An 18,790-nucleotide genomic window follows, 5' to 3' on the forward strand; every position below is an offset into this window, starting at 1 on the left:
TTATTATTATTATTATTATTTATTTATTTATTTTTCTGACCCCTATTGGAGTCACAAGACTGTAGGAGGTGAACACTAGCCCACACAGTCTATCATACCACTCCTTAAACTCATCTATGGTCTCCACATTTACCACCCTCTCAGGCAGTGCATTCCATTCTCCTACCACTCTCCATGCAAAAAACTTACTTCTTACCCTTTTACTCAACACCTTCTTTTCCAATTTCTAGAGATGCCCCCCCCCCCCCTTGTATTTGCTCCTTTCCCTCATTTTACCATATGAAAAATCTCCTCAGTGTTAATACAATAATAACGCTTCAACAGCTTAAATGTCTTGATCATATCCCCCCCCTTGATTTCTATTATTATTATTATTATTATTATTATTATTATTATATATATATATTAGTTAGTATATTATTTCATAATAATTTATTTACTTTTTTATTGTTTATTTATTATTTTGTTTATGTAGTTATTAGTTATTTATAATGTATATTTATTATATTAATGAGTATCCCATGATGCCAAGCATGACTGGACTAGAAGAAGATATTGTGAAATGTTGTAAAGCATGCAAACAGAGATGGACTGGCCATATTAATAGATTGATAGACAAAAAATGGACAGTAAGCACTGAATGGATACCAAGAGAAGGAAAGGTAATCAAAGAACAAGATGGTGGAATGATTTACAAAGGTTTGTAGATCATTCTTCCACATGAGATAGTGGACAGTGGCTAAAGACAGACAGAACCAGAAAGTTAAGAGGGAAGTCTATATCGAACAGTGGATGGAAAGAGCATAAAGATGAAAAATGCTATGCATTATGGGAACGGCCACTTCCCAGTGAAGTCTCATTGGTGGAAAGCCAGACCCAGAAGAGATACCAGGGTTGTAAAAGTCATATATTTTAAATTTAATTTTAACTTCAATTTTTAGCATTAACATTTATCTGCAGTTCCAAACTCTTCAAATCATTTTACAAGTGTTGCATATCGTTAGCATCCTTGGTTGCCCTGCCTATCCTCGCTTTATTAACAAATAGTTAAACATCTTCTGTCAGGTCTTTCTCAATAATCATTAATGTATAAACTGAACAATAATGGTCCAATGTCTGATCCCTGGGATATACCTTAATGGTAAATTCACAGCCGCTCTATACCACTTTTTGATTCCCGTCTGTCAGCCATTCACTTATCCAAGTCAGAAGTTTTCCAATCCTATATCCTTCAATTTATGCAACAGCCCTTCATGTCAAATGCCTTAGCAATACCCAACAGTAATCATTGCATACCATTCCCCTTATCCAACTCAGCCACAGCTTTATTATGAAATATGAGTAAGTTGCTTGGACATGACATCTCTTTAGTAAACCCACGCTTTTCCTTGCAAAGTATAGCTTATGCTTATATCTCAACCCATTTCTGTGTGTAAGATCTTACCATTGTCTCTAAAATCTTCACCACCACCACTCCAGACATAGTGATAGATCAGTAGTTAGGCACATCAGTTTTTGCACTACACTGGGTAATGGGGACTATCATACATTCCTTCCATTCTGTGGCATCTTTCATAAGCTGAGACTCAAATTATACGACCAGATCTAATTCAATTGCATATTCAGTTAGCTAGTGCCAATATCATATCTGCCCCTATTGCCAAATTCTTTTATGCAATAGCTCTAGAACATCCTTCCATGCACCTCTAATGCAGTGTTCCATGTTGCATACACCAGATTGTGATTGATCTTAGCAAAGTGACAGAGTTCATTAATTGAACAATCACGTCTGCTTCTTGACACAGTATACTGCCTGCATTCAGTAAAGTTATTTATTCCTTTACATTGATTCTTTCTTTTATTTGCTGCATAACAGCAAAAAAATTTTGGCTTGCCTTTAGCCTACATATTTAGTTTCTTTGCATACTATGACTTTGCTTTCCATACAATACTCATAAATTTCTGGCTTTCTTATTATCCTCTCTCATCTCCATTCTTATTATTTATTATTTATTCTTATTTTCTTATTATCTGTTATTTTCATGTTATCTTCTTATGTATCTCTTGCTTGACATGTTCACGCTGGGTGGTGTTTTGCTTCATGCTTTACTGTATGTTATGTTCCTTCTGCATTGGGTGGGTACACTTTTGCAAAATTTTCCATACATACATATAGTATTTTATAGAGAACCTTGAAGGGTACGGGTACTCCACTCCACTTTGCTACATACACATCTGCCCTACTACTTAACTACCATCAACACCATCTATTGCCCATTACCACCACCATCAACAATATTTTTTTGCCAGTAAATTCCATGTATCCCCCCGATGGTGTCTTCACCTTGTCGTGGTGGTGGGGCTTGTGTGTCCCAATGACCCTGAGAACAATGCCGGCGGTAGTTATTCTACCAGTAGGGTGTCCCAAGCCGGAATGGTCAAAGGTGAGGGTCCAGACTAAGAGAGACACCCTGGTCCTCCAGGTTGGGGGTTAAGCATGAGGTCGACAACCTCATCTTGTAAAAATCTTACTTGTTAGGAACCAAGCACCAAATAAGCCTCAATATCGGACTGTACAAGATGGAACTTGACCTGTTGCTTGGAATAAAGGATTACGATTTGGAATGTGGAATGTCAGAAGCTTATATAGAGCAGGTGCACTGCAAACTTTAAGTGATGAACTCAAAAAAAAATATAAAATGGATATAGTGGCAATTCAGGAAACTAGATGGATTGATAGTGGTGAACATAAATTAGGAGATTATTTGTTATTATAGGGTGGAAATATCACAGGAAGACATGAACTAGGAACAGGATTTATGATACAAAGAAGGCTATGGAAGTCACTCCTAAGTTTTGAGGCCATCAATGAAAGACTCAGTGAAATAAGACTGCTAACAAAAAAGTTCAAAATAACCTTAATTATTATTATTATTATTATTATTCAGGCCTCCATGGAGTCAAAAGACTCATCGTGGGAGGTCCCTCCTAGGAAACACAAAGTTTATCATACCACTCCTTAAATGCATTGACCGTTCTCGCTCATACCACTCCATCAGGCAATGCATTCCATGGTTCAACCACCCTCCATGCAAAGAAAGCACTCCTCACTCTCTTTCTCACAGTTTCCTTTCATAACTTCCAAGGATGGCCCCTTGTCATGACTACTTCCCGCTGTTCAACCAAGCGAAAGAATTCCCCAGTGTCAACCCTGTAACCACCTCTCAACAGTTTAAAAGTCTCAATCATATCACCCCTCCTTCTTCTATCCACCAAACTCTGTAGTCCACACTCCCTCAGCCGATCCTCATAACTAACATTGTACAGTCCTGACACCATCTTTGTTATCTGCCTTTGTACCCTTTCCACAGTTAATTTATCCCCTTCAAATCCTGGGGTCCAGATCTGAGAACAATAGTCTAAGTGTGGTGTGATCAGAGTCTTATACAACGGAATGATAACCGTTTTATCTCTGCAGGTCAGCGTTCTTCTCATTATTGCAGCAATCCTTTGCATTACCTTCACTACCTTTGCAATATGTCCCCTAAATTTCAGGTTTCTATCAATCATCAAACCCAGATCTCTTGTCTCTCCTACTTCCTGCAGTTTATTATTATTATGTGTCCCAAACCTCAAGACCTTACATTTTGCTGCATTAAACTGATATCCTCATTCATTTGCTTATTGATTGGGCAAATGAATTAGTGCATGTGCATTAATTAATGCACATGCACCCACAGAGGAAACTGATCAGGATACCAAGGATGAATTCTATGATACTCTGGAAGGAATAATTGTTGAAATACCAAATAATGACATTATTATACTTTTAGGAGACCTTAATGCAAAAATAGGAAGAGAAGAAATCTATAGACAAAAAATCAGAAATAATAAACACACGAAATTTCAGATGATAATGGGATAAGGTTAATAAATTTAGCAATATCCAAGAATCTGATAATAAGTAGCACAACATTTATAAGAAAAGACATCCATAAGCAACATGGACATCACCTGATGGATTAACCCACAACCAATTTGATCATATTTTAATAGAAAAATGATTTAGAAGCAATATTCAAACTGTCAGAAGCTATAGAGGTGCTGATTGTGATTCAGATCATTATTTGATAGGATCAGTAATGAAAGTTAAACATAACAAAAATTATTTAAATAAAAATAAAAAAAACATCCTAAACTTAATATTGATAATCTGAAAAACAATAAAATAAGAGCAAACTACTCTAGTGAAATAAAAGCAGAGCTTAATAATATTGAAGAAACTGAAAATATTGATACTCTATGGAATGAAATTAAGTGTTTTATTATTATTATTATTATTATTATTATTATTATTATTATTATTCAGGCCTCCATTGAGTCAAAAGACTCATTGTGGGAGGTCCTTTTTAAGAAACACAAGTCTATCAAGACTCATCGAGGGAGGTCCCTCCTAGGAAACACAAAGTCTATCACACCACTCCTTAAATGCATTGACCATTCTCGCTCTCACCACTCTTATCAAGCAATGCATTCCATGGTTCAACTACCCTCCATGCAAAGAAACCACTCCTCACCTTCTTTCTCACAGTTTGTGAGGAGTGGTTTCTTTGCATGGAGGGTGGAATGAATTGCCTGATAGAGTGGTGAGAGCGAGAATGGTCAATGCATTTAAAGAGTGGTATGACAGACTTTGTGTTTCCTAGGAGGGACCTCCCTCGATGAGTCTTGATAGACTTGTGTTTCTTAGAAAGGACCTCTCACAATGAGTCTTTTGACTCCATGGAAGCCTGAATAATAATAATAATAATAATAAAACACTTAATTTCATTCCATAGAGTATCAATATTTTCAGTTTCTTCAATATTATTAAGCTCTGCTTTTATTTCACTAGAGTAGTTTTGATCTTATGTTATTGTTTTTCAGATTATCTATATTGAGTTTAGGATGTTTTTTTTTTTTTTATTGAAATAGTACCCTCTTTCTCACATTTCCTTTTGTAACTTCCAGGGATGGCCCCCTTGTCATGAATCCTTCCCACTGTTCAACCAAGCAAAAGAACTCCCCCATATCCCCCAAAAGAACTCCCCCATATCCATTTGAATATTGAACTCCCCCTTCTCCATACCCTAATGATATAGGAAACGGCTTAAAGGGAGATATTCAGTTGTTTGCTGATGATGCAAAGTTGTGTAGTGCAATAAAAAATCAAGCTGATGTTGAAAGTTTGCAGGAGGATTTAAATAAGCTGGTAAAATGGGCAAAAGAAAATGGATGTCAGTTCAATGTGGAAAAGTGTAAAGTCTTGCATTTTGGGATTAAAAGATTACCAGCTGTGTACTACATCGATGGAAAGGTACTCCAAGAGATTGATGAGGCTAGGGACTTAGGGGTATTGGTAGATAAGGAGATGAAGTTCAGAGGACACATTGCTAAGGTGTCCAAGATTGCACATAGGATTACTTGGTTGTTGAGGAACACACTGACATCCAGAGATAAAGAGGTTATCATTCCCCTTTATAAAGCATTGATACTTCCACATTTGGATTACTGTGCTCAGGTCTGGTCACCTGGATTCCTTGGAGATGAGGAGGCTGTGGAGAGGGTTCAGAGAAGAGTGACCAAGTTGGTGAGTGATATAAAAAATGCTCCCTACATTGATAGATTGAGAGTTTGTGGATTGCAGAGATTGGTTGATAGGCGAAGAAGAGGGGATATGATAGAAACATTCAAATTACTAAAAGGTTTTTATAGGATTGATGCAGGGGAAATGTTTCAGCTGTGTGATAGTGATGGAAGAACAAGAGGTCATCTCTGGAAATTAAAGAAGAGTGTGGTAAACAAAGGTGTCAGAACAAGGTTTTTTGCCTGGAGGGTGGTGAATGAGTGGAATTCATTGCCTGAATTTGTTGTGAGCTCTTCATCTGTAAATGAATTCAAGAAGAGATATGACAGATATTGTTTTGCTAGTTTGGGTCTCCCGCGATGAGTCTACTGACTCCATGGAGATACCCGTAATAATAATAATAATAATAATAATAAACAGAGCATCTAAAAAAGTTTTAGGATTCCAAAATACTTCATACCATAATAAATGGTTTAATAACAGAATGCAAAGAAGCAATGGAAATTAAGAAAGAAGCTACGCTTAAATGGTTTCAGAACTAACATCACAACAATAACTATCAAAACTATTGATCTGCTTACAGAGAATCAAACAAAATTATTAGGCAGGAAAAAAGACGATATCTAAAAGAATTAATTGATAAAACTGATAAAGAGAATAGATATAAAAATGCAAGGAACTTTTTTCAAGGTATAAATAAACTAAAGACAGGCTATCAGTCAAGAACTGCAATAATTAATTATAATAAAGGACAGATTATTGCAAATGACCAACAGATGGCTGAAAGTTGGAGGGAATAATTCAAACATCTGCTAAACTGCCAAAATCCCAAAGCAACATTCTTAGCCAGAATTTACTCTACTTGTGAACCAGAAGTCAAAGGTCCATCATTTAGTGAAGTAGAAGCAAGCATTAAAACTCTTAAAAATAATAAAGCTGCAGGATTTGATAAAATCACATCTGAACAAATTAAATATGGAGGAAAAGAATTAGCTAACAGACTGTTCACACAAATTAAACTCATATGGAAAAATGAAAAACTGCCAGAAGACTGGAAAGAATCGATAATAATCCTCATCCACAAAAAAGGTGATAAAAGGAAATGTGAAAACTATAGATGGCATCTCACTTTTAAATGCTAGTTAAAAAATCCTGTCTGATATTATCCTGAAAAGAATTATATCATATGCAAAGGAGATTCTTGGAGAATATCAGGCAGGATTCAGAAGAAATTGATCAACCATTGATCACCTTTTTACCTTGAGACAAATTCTAGAGAAAAAATGGGAATACAATAAAGAAAGTCATAATCTCTTCATTGACTTCCAAAAAGTATATGATAGTATACATTGGGAAAGTCTATGGAATATCTTAAAGGAATTTGGGATACCAGAAAAACTAATCAGATTGATCAAAATGTGTGTACAGGAAAGTCAATGTAGAGTCCTTGCTAACAACATATTGTCAGAGCCATTCAGTGTCTCCACAGGTTTAAAACAAGGAGGTGCAATATCACCTATACTATTCAACATAGCCTTAGAAAAAGTAATTCGAGAAACAACGAAAAGTACTGCATCATACTCTGCATCATTCCTGGAGTATGCAGACAATATTGATATTATAGCAGAAAGTGCAGATGATATAACTGAAACTTTCATAAACCTTAAAACCTCTTCCGAAAAAATAGGTCTTAATAATAACCAAAATAGAACAGAATATTTAAAAGTATCAAGACATAATGATCTTAATAAGCCATCAACTATTCAATTTGCTGACATGATATTGAAAAACTCAATACAATTTAAATATCTAGGTTCTATAATAACTAAAGATAATAAGATCCAAACAGAAATAAAGATGAGAATCCAAGCAGGTAATAAATCATATTTCTCACTTCAGCACCTCCTCTCATCTAAAAATCTGTCATATGAATCTAAAATAAATACCTACAGAATGCTAATTAGACCAGTTGTATTATATGGTGCAGAGATGGAATATAACAAAAGCTGATGAAGATCAATTACAACTCTTCGAAGACAAAATCTTAAGAAAAATATTTGGTTCGGTGAAAGATCCTGTGACAGATGAATGGAGAAGGCGAATGAATAGAGAACTCTATGAACTTTATAAGAAGCCACTAATAATAAATGAAATCAGAGCTAGTCACATGAGATGGTTAAGTCACCTAGAAAGAATGGAGGATAACAGGCTAGTGAGGAGAACCTTTCTACATCACCCAAATGGAAGACGTCCTAGAGGAAGACCCCACAGAAGATGGATGGATAACATTGAAATGGACATGAAAGAGCTGAAGCTGCAAAACTGGAAGGAGTTGGCTAAAGATAGGAAAAAATGGAGAACTGTGGTGCTTGCAGCTAAGAACCTTAATGGTTCGTGAAGCTCAAGAAGAAGAAGAAGTAAATTGCATGTGTTCTGATGGCCAGTTTGTCTGTATGCATGCAGTATGAAAAACCCGAGTTTCAGGAGAAAAAACCCTGTTACCTCCGTATGAGATTGGCTAACTCACTTTCAATTGAAAATGTCCACATAAAGATTCCTCTCGTCATGATGAGAATTGAACTTAGTGTGTTCGAAATGTAGACATTCACCGGTTGTGATCGATCTCAGCAAAGTGAGAGAGCTCATTAGTTTAACAATCACATCTGCTTTTGACACAAGCATGAATGAATGGTTAGTGAGTGGAGTGCATTGCCTGAGTATTGTAAATGCAGACATATTGAATGTTTAAAGCATGGTTGCATGAGCATTGTGTGCAATGCTGTGTACTTTCCACAAGGAGTCTCTGATTCCATGGAGGTCAGATATTAATAATAATGATAAACTAAAAATTTAAAGACCAAAGATGTACAAAAACTAGTAAAGTATATATTATTATTATTATAATAAATTTAGTTTAATCCTTTATCCAAGTGTAAGCAAACAAAGTTTGCACCTGAACATATCTTCAGGACTGAGAGCTTGGTCCACCTTTGCTGCGAGTTGCCTAAGTGTTGTACCGCCTTACCTCAGTCCTGAAGATATGTTCAGGTGCAAACTTTGTTTGCTTACACTTGGATAAAGACTATAAATTTATATATAGTTTAACCAAGCGCAAAATAAACTTCCAATATAATAAATTTAGTTTAATCCTTTATCCCAGTGAGAGCAAACAAAGTTTGTGCCTGAAAATATCTTCAGGACTGAATATAGTGTTGTACTATCTTACCTTGGTAAGTAGTACAGCACCAGGCAACTCGTAGCAAAGGTGGAGCAAGCTACCAACAATCCTATCCCAGTATCTCCCATAATGCAAAACACATCTCCTTATGGATATGTATACCGTTATGCATTAAGAAACTTGGTCACTAACAAAAGCACTGGCAAATAAATTAACAACAACTCAAAGAAAAATGGAGAGGTTGATGCTAGGCATCACGTTAAACGATAAGAAGCAAAACACTTGGATAAGAAGCCAGACTCGCATCACTGACATCATTCTTCACCACAAGTGACTAAAATGGAAATAGGCCAGACATCTATCCAGAAGAGAAGATGAGCGATGGACCACCATACTAACGAGTACATCTTAAAAGAAGGTGGAGTGATGAATTATCAAATTTTGTTGGGGAAAATTGGTTAACCATTGCCAAGAACAGAGAAAGGTGGAAAGATCTGGAGGAGGCCTTCGTCCAGCAGTGGATAGAAAATGGCTGAAAAGAAGAAGAAGATATTTTGCCATATTTCCAAACTCAGCTAATTTTGTGAACTTCCTTCATTTCACAGGAATTTCACAAAGTAGATATTAATATAAATGAAAGAAACTAGGAACTCGACTATCTCTGTTCCATCCTTCCAAAGAATGCTACAACAAATCACTAGTCAACAAAATTCTACATCAAACTCCTGGATAGCCAGAGATGAACATGAAAGATAAGATTTTAGGAGGAAAGTAATTCTCCCATATATATGGTTGGTCACAGATAAGATTTAAAAATTACAACATCAACAAAATTTAAAGGTTGCTTTCTATCCCCTCAACAAGATTTCCAGTCTCTTCAGGCCTTTGAAACCTCCCCATCGACCACTTAAGAAGCTTGGCATCTACAAGATAAACTGTGCCTGTAGGTTGTGTTATGTTGGACAGGCAAGTGGGTCAGATGAGATGTGCATATCTGAATATTTCAAGGATGTGGAGAATGAAAGAAAGCACAAATCAAGATTCGCAGCACATATAATGGATACCAAACATCGAATAATGTGGCAACAAACCGAGATGATCCACATAGATTAAACTTTCTACTCAAGAACATTCAAAGAGTTAGCTGAAATGATAAAATACCCTGAACACTGCAACTAGAAACAAGGCATGATTTTACATTAAGTCTGGACCTCTCTCTCATTAAATAACCAATGCATGCAAATACCAGTAGTGCACAGAATGCTAACAACCATCAAATGACCACATAATGCATGTAAGTATTCCATTGTTATTCCTGTTTTCAAATAGTTTACTTTGGCTGATACATGTTTGCAACCTAACATGTTTTTTTTTTTTTTTTATTCACTTTTTATCTCCAGATTATGTGAAACATAGAAATTTCACAAAACTAGTTGAGTGCCTTAATAAAAAAAATAAAATAAATAAAACAAAAAAATTTAGCCAATTGTTCCATGTGGAGAAAATACTGGTAACAGAACTGGATTATGTCCTCATGCCACAGAATTTTATGAACTGAAATATAGACCTATCTGTTTATCAGGTGTGTGTGTGTGTACGAAAGAACTATGAAATGGAATTGTTTGATAGTACAACAACTGTATTATCAAAATTCAGAATGGGATTGTTAAGAAGAGGTTGTATTTTAGCATATACAGTATATTGTATATACTGTATATGTATATACAGTATATTGAGATTTAGCAAAGAATTTTTGATAAATTACCATCTGGTTGATATTTAAATTCAGACAGAGAAGATTGGATAATAAATTAGTGAGTGAATGGCTGTCTGATAGCTATATTATTATTATTTGACACCTCCAGGGAGTCCAAAGACTCATCGAGGGAGAGCACCTACTCTACAACTCTGTCTCCACCACACAATCCACCAACTGACTGCACTATGCCAACGGCATCTACCACCACCACTAGTATTTCCACAGATAATCACAAACATCCATGCCCATGGCAGGATTCGAACCTGCAACCTTGTGGCTGGAGAGTGGATATGCCAACCACTCGGACAGCCAGGCTGGCCGAGTGGTTAGCCAATAGGCCAAGTGGCTGGCCAATATCATTGAGTTGCTGGAAGTTGTTGAATCCCTGAAGACAAATGTTGATCAGTAGTGTTTTACATGGATTTTATGTTAGGCCCATTATTTTATTTATATTCTACTAATATTGAGAGATGATGAAATGGGGATATTCAAAGATTTGCAGAGTTATGAGAACTGAAACATAGTTATCAGAGAATAAATCTTTGGGAATATGTGTAATATGTGGAAATATGTGTAAAATTTTGATATTTAGAAAGCCAGTATATGACATTATGTATTTGATTAATGGAGGTATATTAAAGAAGGTGAAAAAGATACGGGACCATTGAGCAGTGGTGGAGAAATAAGAGCCACATTACAAGAATTATGAGGGACAGTGCAATTGTCCTCACAATTCTTGAAGGGGACATTAACAAGAAGAAATAAAGAGGTTCTAGTTCTACTGTGAATGCCTTAATCAGGCTTGTTTTTGGTCACTGTGTTCGGATTTGGTTACCTGATTTTTTGAGGAAATGAAGGAATTTTAGAATAGGTCTAAAAAAGAGTTAGTGTCAGGTTTGAGATGTTAAGTATGAAAACGGATTGAGTTTCCTCAATCTATTCTAATACTGTGATCTTGTGGATAGGAAGAAGGGTGATCTGACTGAAATATATAGGTTGGCATAAGTTTTTTAATATTTCTTCCATGTACGAAAGGTAGAAGAGCCTATAGCAAACAAAAGCCATGTGTGTGGACTTAATTGTACCGAAATAAGAAGAGAGAGAAAAAATACAGAAAGAATTCATAGAGTGGAAGAACAGAGGTGGTGGATAATAAGAGACTATCCTTCTTGGAAATTGTATATAAGGAGAATGTGAGCACCAGTTTTTCCAGGCTTCTTGTTTGAAGACTGGATTGCTTGAGATGGTGGTGACTGCACAAACAGTAAACAATTTTTAAGGTATGGTTTGAAGAAGATTGTATTAGATAGTGATGAGATTCTTCAGTGAATCTTTTTGAGTTCTTGAAAGTCTGATAATAATAATAATAATATAAAAACATTTAACATAATCTCCTCTAAACAGTTCATATCAGCCTGCAGTGATTGCTTAATTTATATTGTGGCAGTTCTAATATATTTTTTATCATATAAAATGTTGCCTTTTTTTTTTTTCTTTTCTAGTTGAATAACATTGCTGGAATGATCTGCATCATGGCTTCCAGTTGCACCTACTGCTCTAATAATAATTGGTATAATTTTGTGGGCTCTACAGGACTTACTGTCACTTTATTGCTTCTTATCTTTTACTTCTTCCATATCATTGAGAAGCTACGTTTTTTCCCATGGCTTGGAATAGTAGGTATCTGTTCTGCTTAATTGTTATGTAATTGATAAAATTTTGTATTAGCTGTTTAAATTACTATACTCTTTTTCAGGTTATCTTGGAAGTAGTGGAATAAGCTACAGCTTTTCTTACCATTCGTACTATAGGCTTACACTTCATAAAATAGTTCCTTAAATTTTTTATGTTATCATATCGTGGTATACTTTGTATATAATTATTTTACTACTTCCTTTCTTGCTGATGCTAGAATATGTTTCATACCATTAAATTGTTACAGGGAACTTATTTTTGCAAAATGCAGTTATCTATCACTTGGTCTCTGCCGACTTTACCCTAAACAAGGTGGAGATGACTGGTGGTGTTGACTCTTGTATTCCCACTCACGTAGTCCTAAATTAGTAACGCATCCTAAAGGCAAACCTCTGAAAGGCGCATCATACTAAATGTTTACGCTGGTTTACAGACGAGAAATCTTGATGAAACAGTGGGCAATATCGTGAAGCAAACAACACAACTGTGTACACTGAGGAACAAGAGGTCTAGCTCCATAGGACTATGCACATGCTCTGTGAAATACGATGACTTTATGCTGTAAGCAATTCGTCAGAAAGTGCACGATTTCTTCCGAAAGAATGAAATTCCTATGATATATAAGGTAATGACTGCTGTAACAATGATGAAGATCTCCCTCACATTTCATTAACAACAACTTACCAGTTGTTAAAGCACTTTGGTTTTGTTTACTCCACAAGAAGGAAATCATCAGCATTGCTTGAAAGGGAAGATATAATTTTATGGTATCACCAGTATTTGTGTTCTATCAGGAAATATCGTCACGAGGGACAAAAAATTTATTATATAGACAAAACCTGGGTGAATGCTAGTCACACCTGCACTAAAGTTCCCCAGGACACGACAGTAAAAAGTGCTCCTCAAGCATTTTTGTTAGGCTTAACAACAGGCCTGAAACCACCGAGTGGAAAGGGGTCTCGTATAATCATAACACATGCTGGCAGCAAAGACAGATTTGTACCAGAGGCCCTTGAAATTTTATGAGTGCAGAAATCACAAAGCGGTTATCATAAGGAAATGGATGGAAAGCACTATGAACATTGGTTCATTAACATTTTTTTGCCAAACATTGAGCCTAACAGTTATTGTAATGGACAATGTGCCTTACCATTCTGTCCAACTGGAAAATGTGCCATCTCAGGCTACACACAAAAGGACATTCAGAAGTGGCTGAAGGTAAAAGGAATCAGTTTTACTTCTGATATGGTAAAAACAGAATTATTGATCTTGGTGTCAAATGTCAAGAGTCAGTTTCAAAAATATCGCATTGACAGTATTGGCGAACAGAAAGGACACATAGTTCTTCATCTTCCACCATACCATTGTGAACTGAACCCCATAGAACTCATTGGGGCACAAATTAAAGGGCATGTTGCAACTAAAATTACAGCTTTCAAAATTTTAGATGTTGAAAAACTGGTCATGGAAGGATTTCAAAAAATTACTGAGTACATATGGAAAAGTTGCATAACCCATATTATTGAAGAAAAATTCTCAGCCCCTTGATGGAATGATAGATGAGGTTGTGGAAAATGTGTGTTTCACGGTAGATGACAGCTCTGAATCTTTATTAGTGAAGATGCACAATCTGATGATACTACCCACAGCCTGAGTGGTGTTGAGGAGCTTCCTAAACACCACTAATTAAATTAAATTTAAATTAATGGAGGGATAAGAATGTTTATGTACGTATTATTGTAATAAATGTCATGTTCGAAAATGTGCATTGTGATGAGTGAAGTTCATTTCATAACGTAAACCACCGCTTATCTTAACATAATTTATAATAAATTATATGACATCTACTTTGTTACAGCCTATCAGTTAATTCCAGAAAATCCAAAGGCACACAGTAGTATAGAGTCATCTTGGCCGTGCAATTTCATATTAGCATTCATAATGTAATGTTATACATAGAATGGCGTGATTCAAGCAGTGATGACTTTTAGGGGATTTTCTACTCATGTGCTTAGTTACAAATGCGATGCGCTTCACTGTTGCCATAATAACAGCGAACTAATATTCCTGCTACCTTCGGAAGTGATATGGCCTGCAGTATATTTCTTTACTTCTAACGTAACCTGAAAAAGATGTTGAAAGTTTATTTTTCACTTGGTTAGACTATAATAAAGTTAGTTTAATCCTTTATCCAAGTGTGAGCAAACAAAGTTTGCACCTGAAAGTATCTTCAGGACTGGGGTAAAGTAGTACAACACCGGGCAACTTGTTGCAAAGGTGGAGCAAGCTAACATTGCTTCTATCTCAGTATCTCCCATAATGCAAAACACATCTCCTTGCGGATATGTATAATATTATGCATTAAGGGAAGAGCCACTACCCAGACTAGTTTCGACCTTATGAATAAGTGAAATGGGCCCTAAAAATAAGACGATCTCGAGAGATCGCCCAACTCTGCGTTGTTCCACTTGATGACAGACTCACCCCATCACCGAGAAGAACTTCTGAGCATTGGCTCTACCCAGTGGCAGGCTCACCCCACCACCAAGCAGAGCCATAATCTCAGCGGTGGTTCCACTCAGATACATGCAAAAACCTGTTCCCAAGCAGAGCCTATGAGAACCCAAGTCTCACCCGCACCGGTTTCGACCTTTATTGAGGTCTCTTCAGTGGGAGCCAGGCCCAAGTGGAGATACCAGGTAGAAGCATTAGCAAGGTCATCTCTACCTATAGGAGTTGCCAAATGGTGTGCCACCTTTTTATTAAATTACTCTGGATTTAGAGAAAGATGTTGAAAGTTTATTTTTCACTTGGTTAGACTATAATAAATTTAATTTAATCCTTTATCCAAGTGTGAGCAAACAAAGTTTGCGCCTGAAAGTATCTTCAGGACTGGGGTAAGATAGTACAGGTCGAAACTAGTATAGGTAGTGGCCCTTCCCTTAATGCATAACATGATACATATCCGCAAAGAGATGTGTTTTGCATTATGGGAGATACTGAGATAGGAGTGATGTTAGCTTGCTCCACCTTTGCAACGAGTTGCCCAGTGTTGTACTACCTTACCCCAGTCCTGAAGACTTTCAGGAGCAAACTTTGTTTGCTCACACTTTGATAAAGGATTAAACTAAATTTATTATAACCTGAAAAAGAGGATAGTTAATTTTTTATTATTATTATTAAACAAGACCTCATGGAATCAAAGACCCATCTAGGAGGTCCTTTTATCTCACACACATCTCATCATACCACGTCTTAAACACATTCAAACTCCTTGCAGACACCACACTCTCAGGCAAGGCAAGGCATTCCAATCACTCACAACTCTGCACGAAAAAAACCTGCCTCTCACTCCCCTACTCACACCTTCTTTATACAGTTTCCAGGGATGACCTCTGGTTCTCTTCTGATCTCCCACTATTCTCTGTAGAACTTCTCCACCATTGATCCTATAACAACCCCTTACCAACTTGTAGGTCTCTATCATATCTCCCCTCTTCCTTCTCTCCACTAGACTCTGCAAATTACATCTTTTCAATCTTTCCTCATACTCGACATTCCAGAGGTCAGAAACTACCTTAGTCAGTCACCTTTGGACCCTTTCCAACATCTCTTCATCCTTCTGAAAACCAGGTGACCAAATCTGGGCACAATAGTCCATGTGTGGCCTAATCAAAGCCTTATACAATGGAACAAGAATCTCCCTACTTCTACACGTCAGTGTCCTCTGCATCATTCCCAGAAGTCTTTGTGTTGTCTTCACAATTTTGGCGATGTGTCCCCTAAATTTTAGATCCTTATCCACTATCACCCCCAGATCTCTTATTTCCTCTACTTCTAACAATATATTCTCACCAAGCATAAATTCTGCATCCCATCTTTGTTTTCCAAATTTTAAAACCTTACATTTTGTAACATTGACCTCACATCCCCATTTGCTTGCCCAATCACTCAATTTATTCAAGTCTTCTTGCAAGGCTACAACATTTTCACTACTCTTTATGGTTCGTCCCAACTTTGCATCATCTGCAATCAACTGAATATCTCCATCCAAATCTTCGCCAATATCATTAATATACAAGTTAAATAGTAATGGCACTAAAACAGATCCCTGAGGCACTCCACTAGTGACTTTCCTTTTCCTGGATATTGCACCCCCATACACAACTTGTTGATACCTATCAGATAGCCAGTCTCCAATCCAATGCACTAATCTAATATCCAACCCCATCTGCTCAAGTTTGACTGTCAACTTATCATGAGGTACTCTATCAAAAGCTTTTGCGAAATCCAAGTATATTACTGTGTATCCTTCTCCTCTGTCCAAGGAAGCAGTCACTTTATTGTAATAAGTAAGTAGATTACTAAAACACGACCTCCCTTTAGCAAATCCATGCTGTCCATCAAAGATTATACCATTGTTGTCAACCCAACTCTGGATCCTAGTTCTCACAAGCTTCTCCAACAACTTAACCACAACACCTGACACACAGATAGGCCTATAGTTTGATGCTTGAGTTCGATCACCTCCTTTATGAAATGGCACAATCTTGCCCTCCTTCCACTCTTTAGGGACTTGACCGAGTGCAAGACTCGTATTAAAAAAATATGTCAAGGCAGATGTCAACTCCCTGGCACATTCTTTCAGAATACGCGGTGATATATTATCAAGTCCCACAGCCTTATTTACATCTAGTTTACTCAACTCCCCAAACACCTCTTGCTCACTTACAGTCAGTCTCTCCTCCCCATCATCAACTGCTCTTAATCTCTCCATGAAGTCACATTCACAAGATTGAAAGATCTTTATGAACTGCTCATTAAGTATCTCCACCACACATTCTGCAACAGCTGTCTTTATACCATTTCCTCCAATCAATGTCATCCTTCCATAATCATTCTTTCTTTTGCTGGCTACATATCGAAAGAACTCCCTAGGATTCTTTTTAGCTTCATTAGCTAACTGCTGTTCATACCTCTCTTTAGCTACTCTCACCAACCAAGTCACCCTCCTTGCCTGGTCTTTGTAGACCTCATGAAATTGGTTACTTCCACTTCTCTTATGCTGCCTCCACAATGCCCTTTTTCTCTGTATTGCATGCTTAATCTCTTTATTCATCCATCTCACACCTACCTTATTTAACCTTCTCACCCATGGTATACATTTAGACATTGCTTCTACTAAATATTTTTTGAAAATCCCCCAAGCTGCATTGATCTCTTTTCCAGCTAACTCCTCATTCCATGCTACACCTGCAAGCTGTCTCCTGAGCTCTTCATAATCACCCCCCTTGTAGTTCCACATATACCCTTTTTTCACACGGGTCCTTGCACTGCTGACAACCACCCAAGTAATCACCTCATGGTCACTTTCACCAATTGGTGGATGATTTGATACCTCATTGATAATTACATCCTCTGATGAGATGACCAAATCCAAGACCCTTAATCCTCTTGTGCCCTTTGTTACATACTGTCTGAGGTAGTTATCCCTCAAAAACTCAAGAAACTCGTTTTCTTTACTTCTAGTTGCTATCTCTTCATTCCAGTCTATATTGCTATAATTAAAATCACCCATAATGATCACCCTTTTCTTATTTGCTTGGCTTATTTGACTATACATTTCACTATCACCACCATCCACATTACCAGGTCTATAACAACATCCCACCAAGTATTTGATTCTATTCACCTCTATCTCACACCATACTGCCTCAAAACCACTGGCCCCATTTCCCTCTTGCATCTCTACCTTGTATGGACATAACTCTTTCTCTATCATCAATAGCACTCCCCCTCCCTTTTTACCCCTTCTATCCTCACGAAACACATCATACCTTTCCATCTCTATTCCTGTCAGGATGTCATCCTCATCTAACCATGTCTCACTTATTCTGACAATCTCTGGGTGCACAGATGCAATTAGTGCAACCATTTCATCCGCCTTGTTTCTTATACTTCTGGCATTGGTATACAAACACAACAACTCATTTCTGGATCTACAGCTAGTTCCACTGATACCACTCACTCGATGTGATCTCTCCATGCTGGACTGGGGCCATTTCCCTTTCTGCTTCTTCATTTTTGAACCCTTTGCAATTCCATCTGTTTCCTTTTGATCCCTGATCATCCCATTACTTTCCTGCCTACACATACTCTCACCTCCTCTTGGAGCATCCACCTTTCTCACGCTGTGTATCCCTGTCCACCCTGAGCCTCGCCGTTTCCCTGCTCCTCTTGCACACCCATTCTCTCATTTTCTATACTCATACCACTCACTTCCCCATTCATTTCCACTTCTTCATTCTCTACTGTCTTTTATGTACAACTGCTGACAGATAATGATTTCTAATCATGTAGCATTGTTTAAATTACTTAAATATCACTTTTATTGATACTTTGAAATTTGATAACTCAAAATTTATGCAGAGTTCTCTAATCTTTGATTATATTCATGCAAATACACTGTAGTTGAATATTCTATTGCATTCATATTTTGTTATTAATGAAGTATTTTCTTGCATCCATTTTC

The 18,790-nt window shown here is 36.9% G+C and overlaps 1 protein-coding gene and 1 pseudogene across 4 annotated transcripts in view; both read left to right on the forward strand.

Annotated features, from left to right (window-relative positions):
* Positions 1 to 18,790, forward strand: part of LOC150103618 (proteolipid protein 2-like) — a 171,334-nt gene that overhangs the window by 51,702 nt on the left and 100,842 nt on the right. For all 4 annotated transcript variants that reach the window (XM_090397678.1, XM_090397676.1, XM_090397677.1 and 1 more), the window contains exon 3: positions 12,066 to 12,239. In XM_090397678.1, coding sequence (XP_090253804.1) covers positions 12,066 to 12,239 — 174 coding nt within the window. The remainder of the gene's footprint in view (positions 1 to 12,065; positions 12,240 to 18,790) is intronic.
* LOC150103619 (uncharacterized) lies at positions 12,807 to 13,806 on the forward strand (annotated as a pseudogene).

Source organism: Typopeltis vanoorti, chromosome 9, assembly GCF_054136105.1.
Source record: "Typopeltis vanoorti isolate ZY-2024b chromosome 9, IOZ_Tvanoo_1.0, whole genome shotgun sequence".
Taxonomy (NCBI): Eukaryota; Metazoa; Arthropoda; class Arachnida; order Uropygi; family Thelyphonidae; genus Typopeltis; species Typopeltis vanoorti.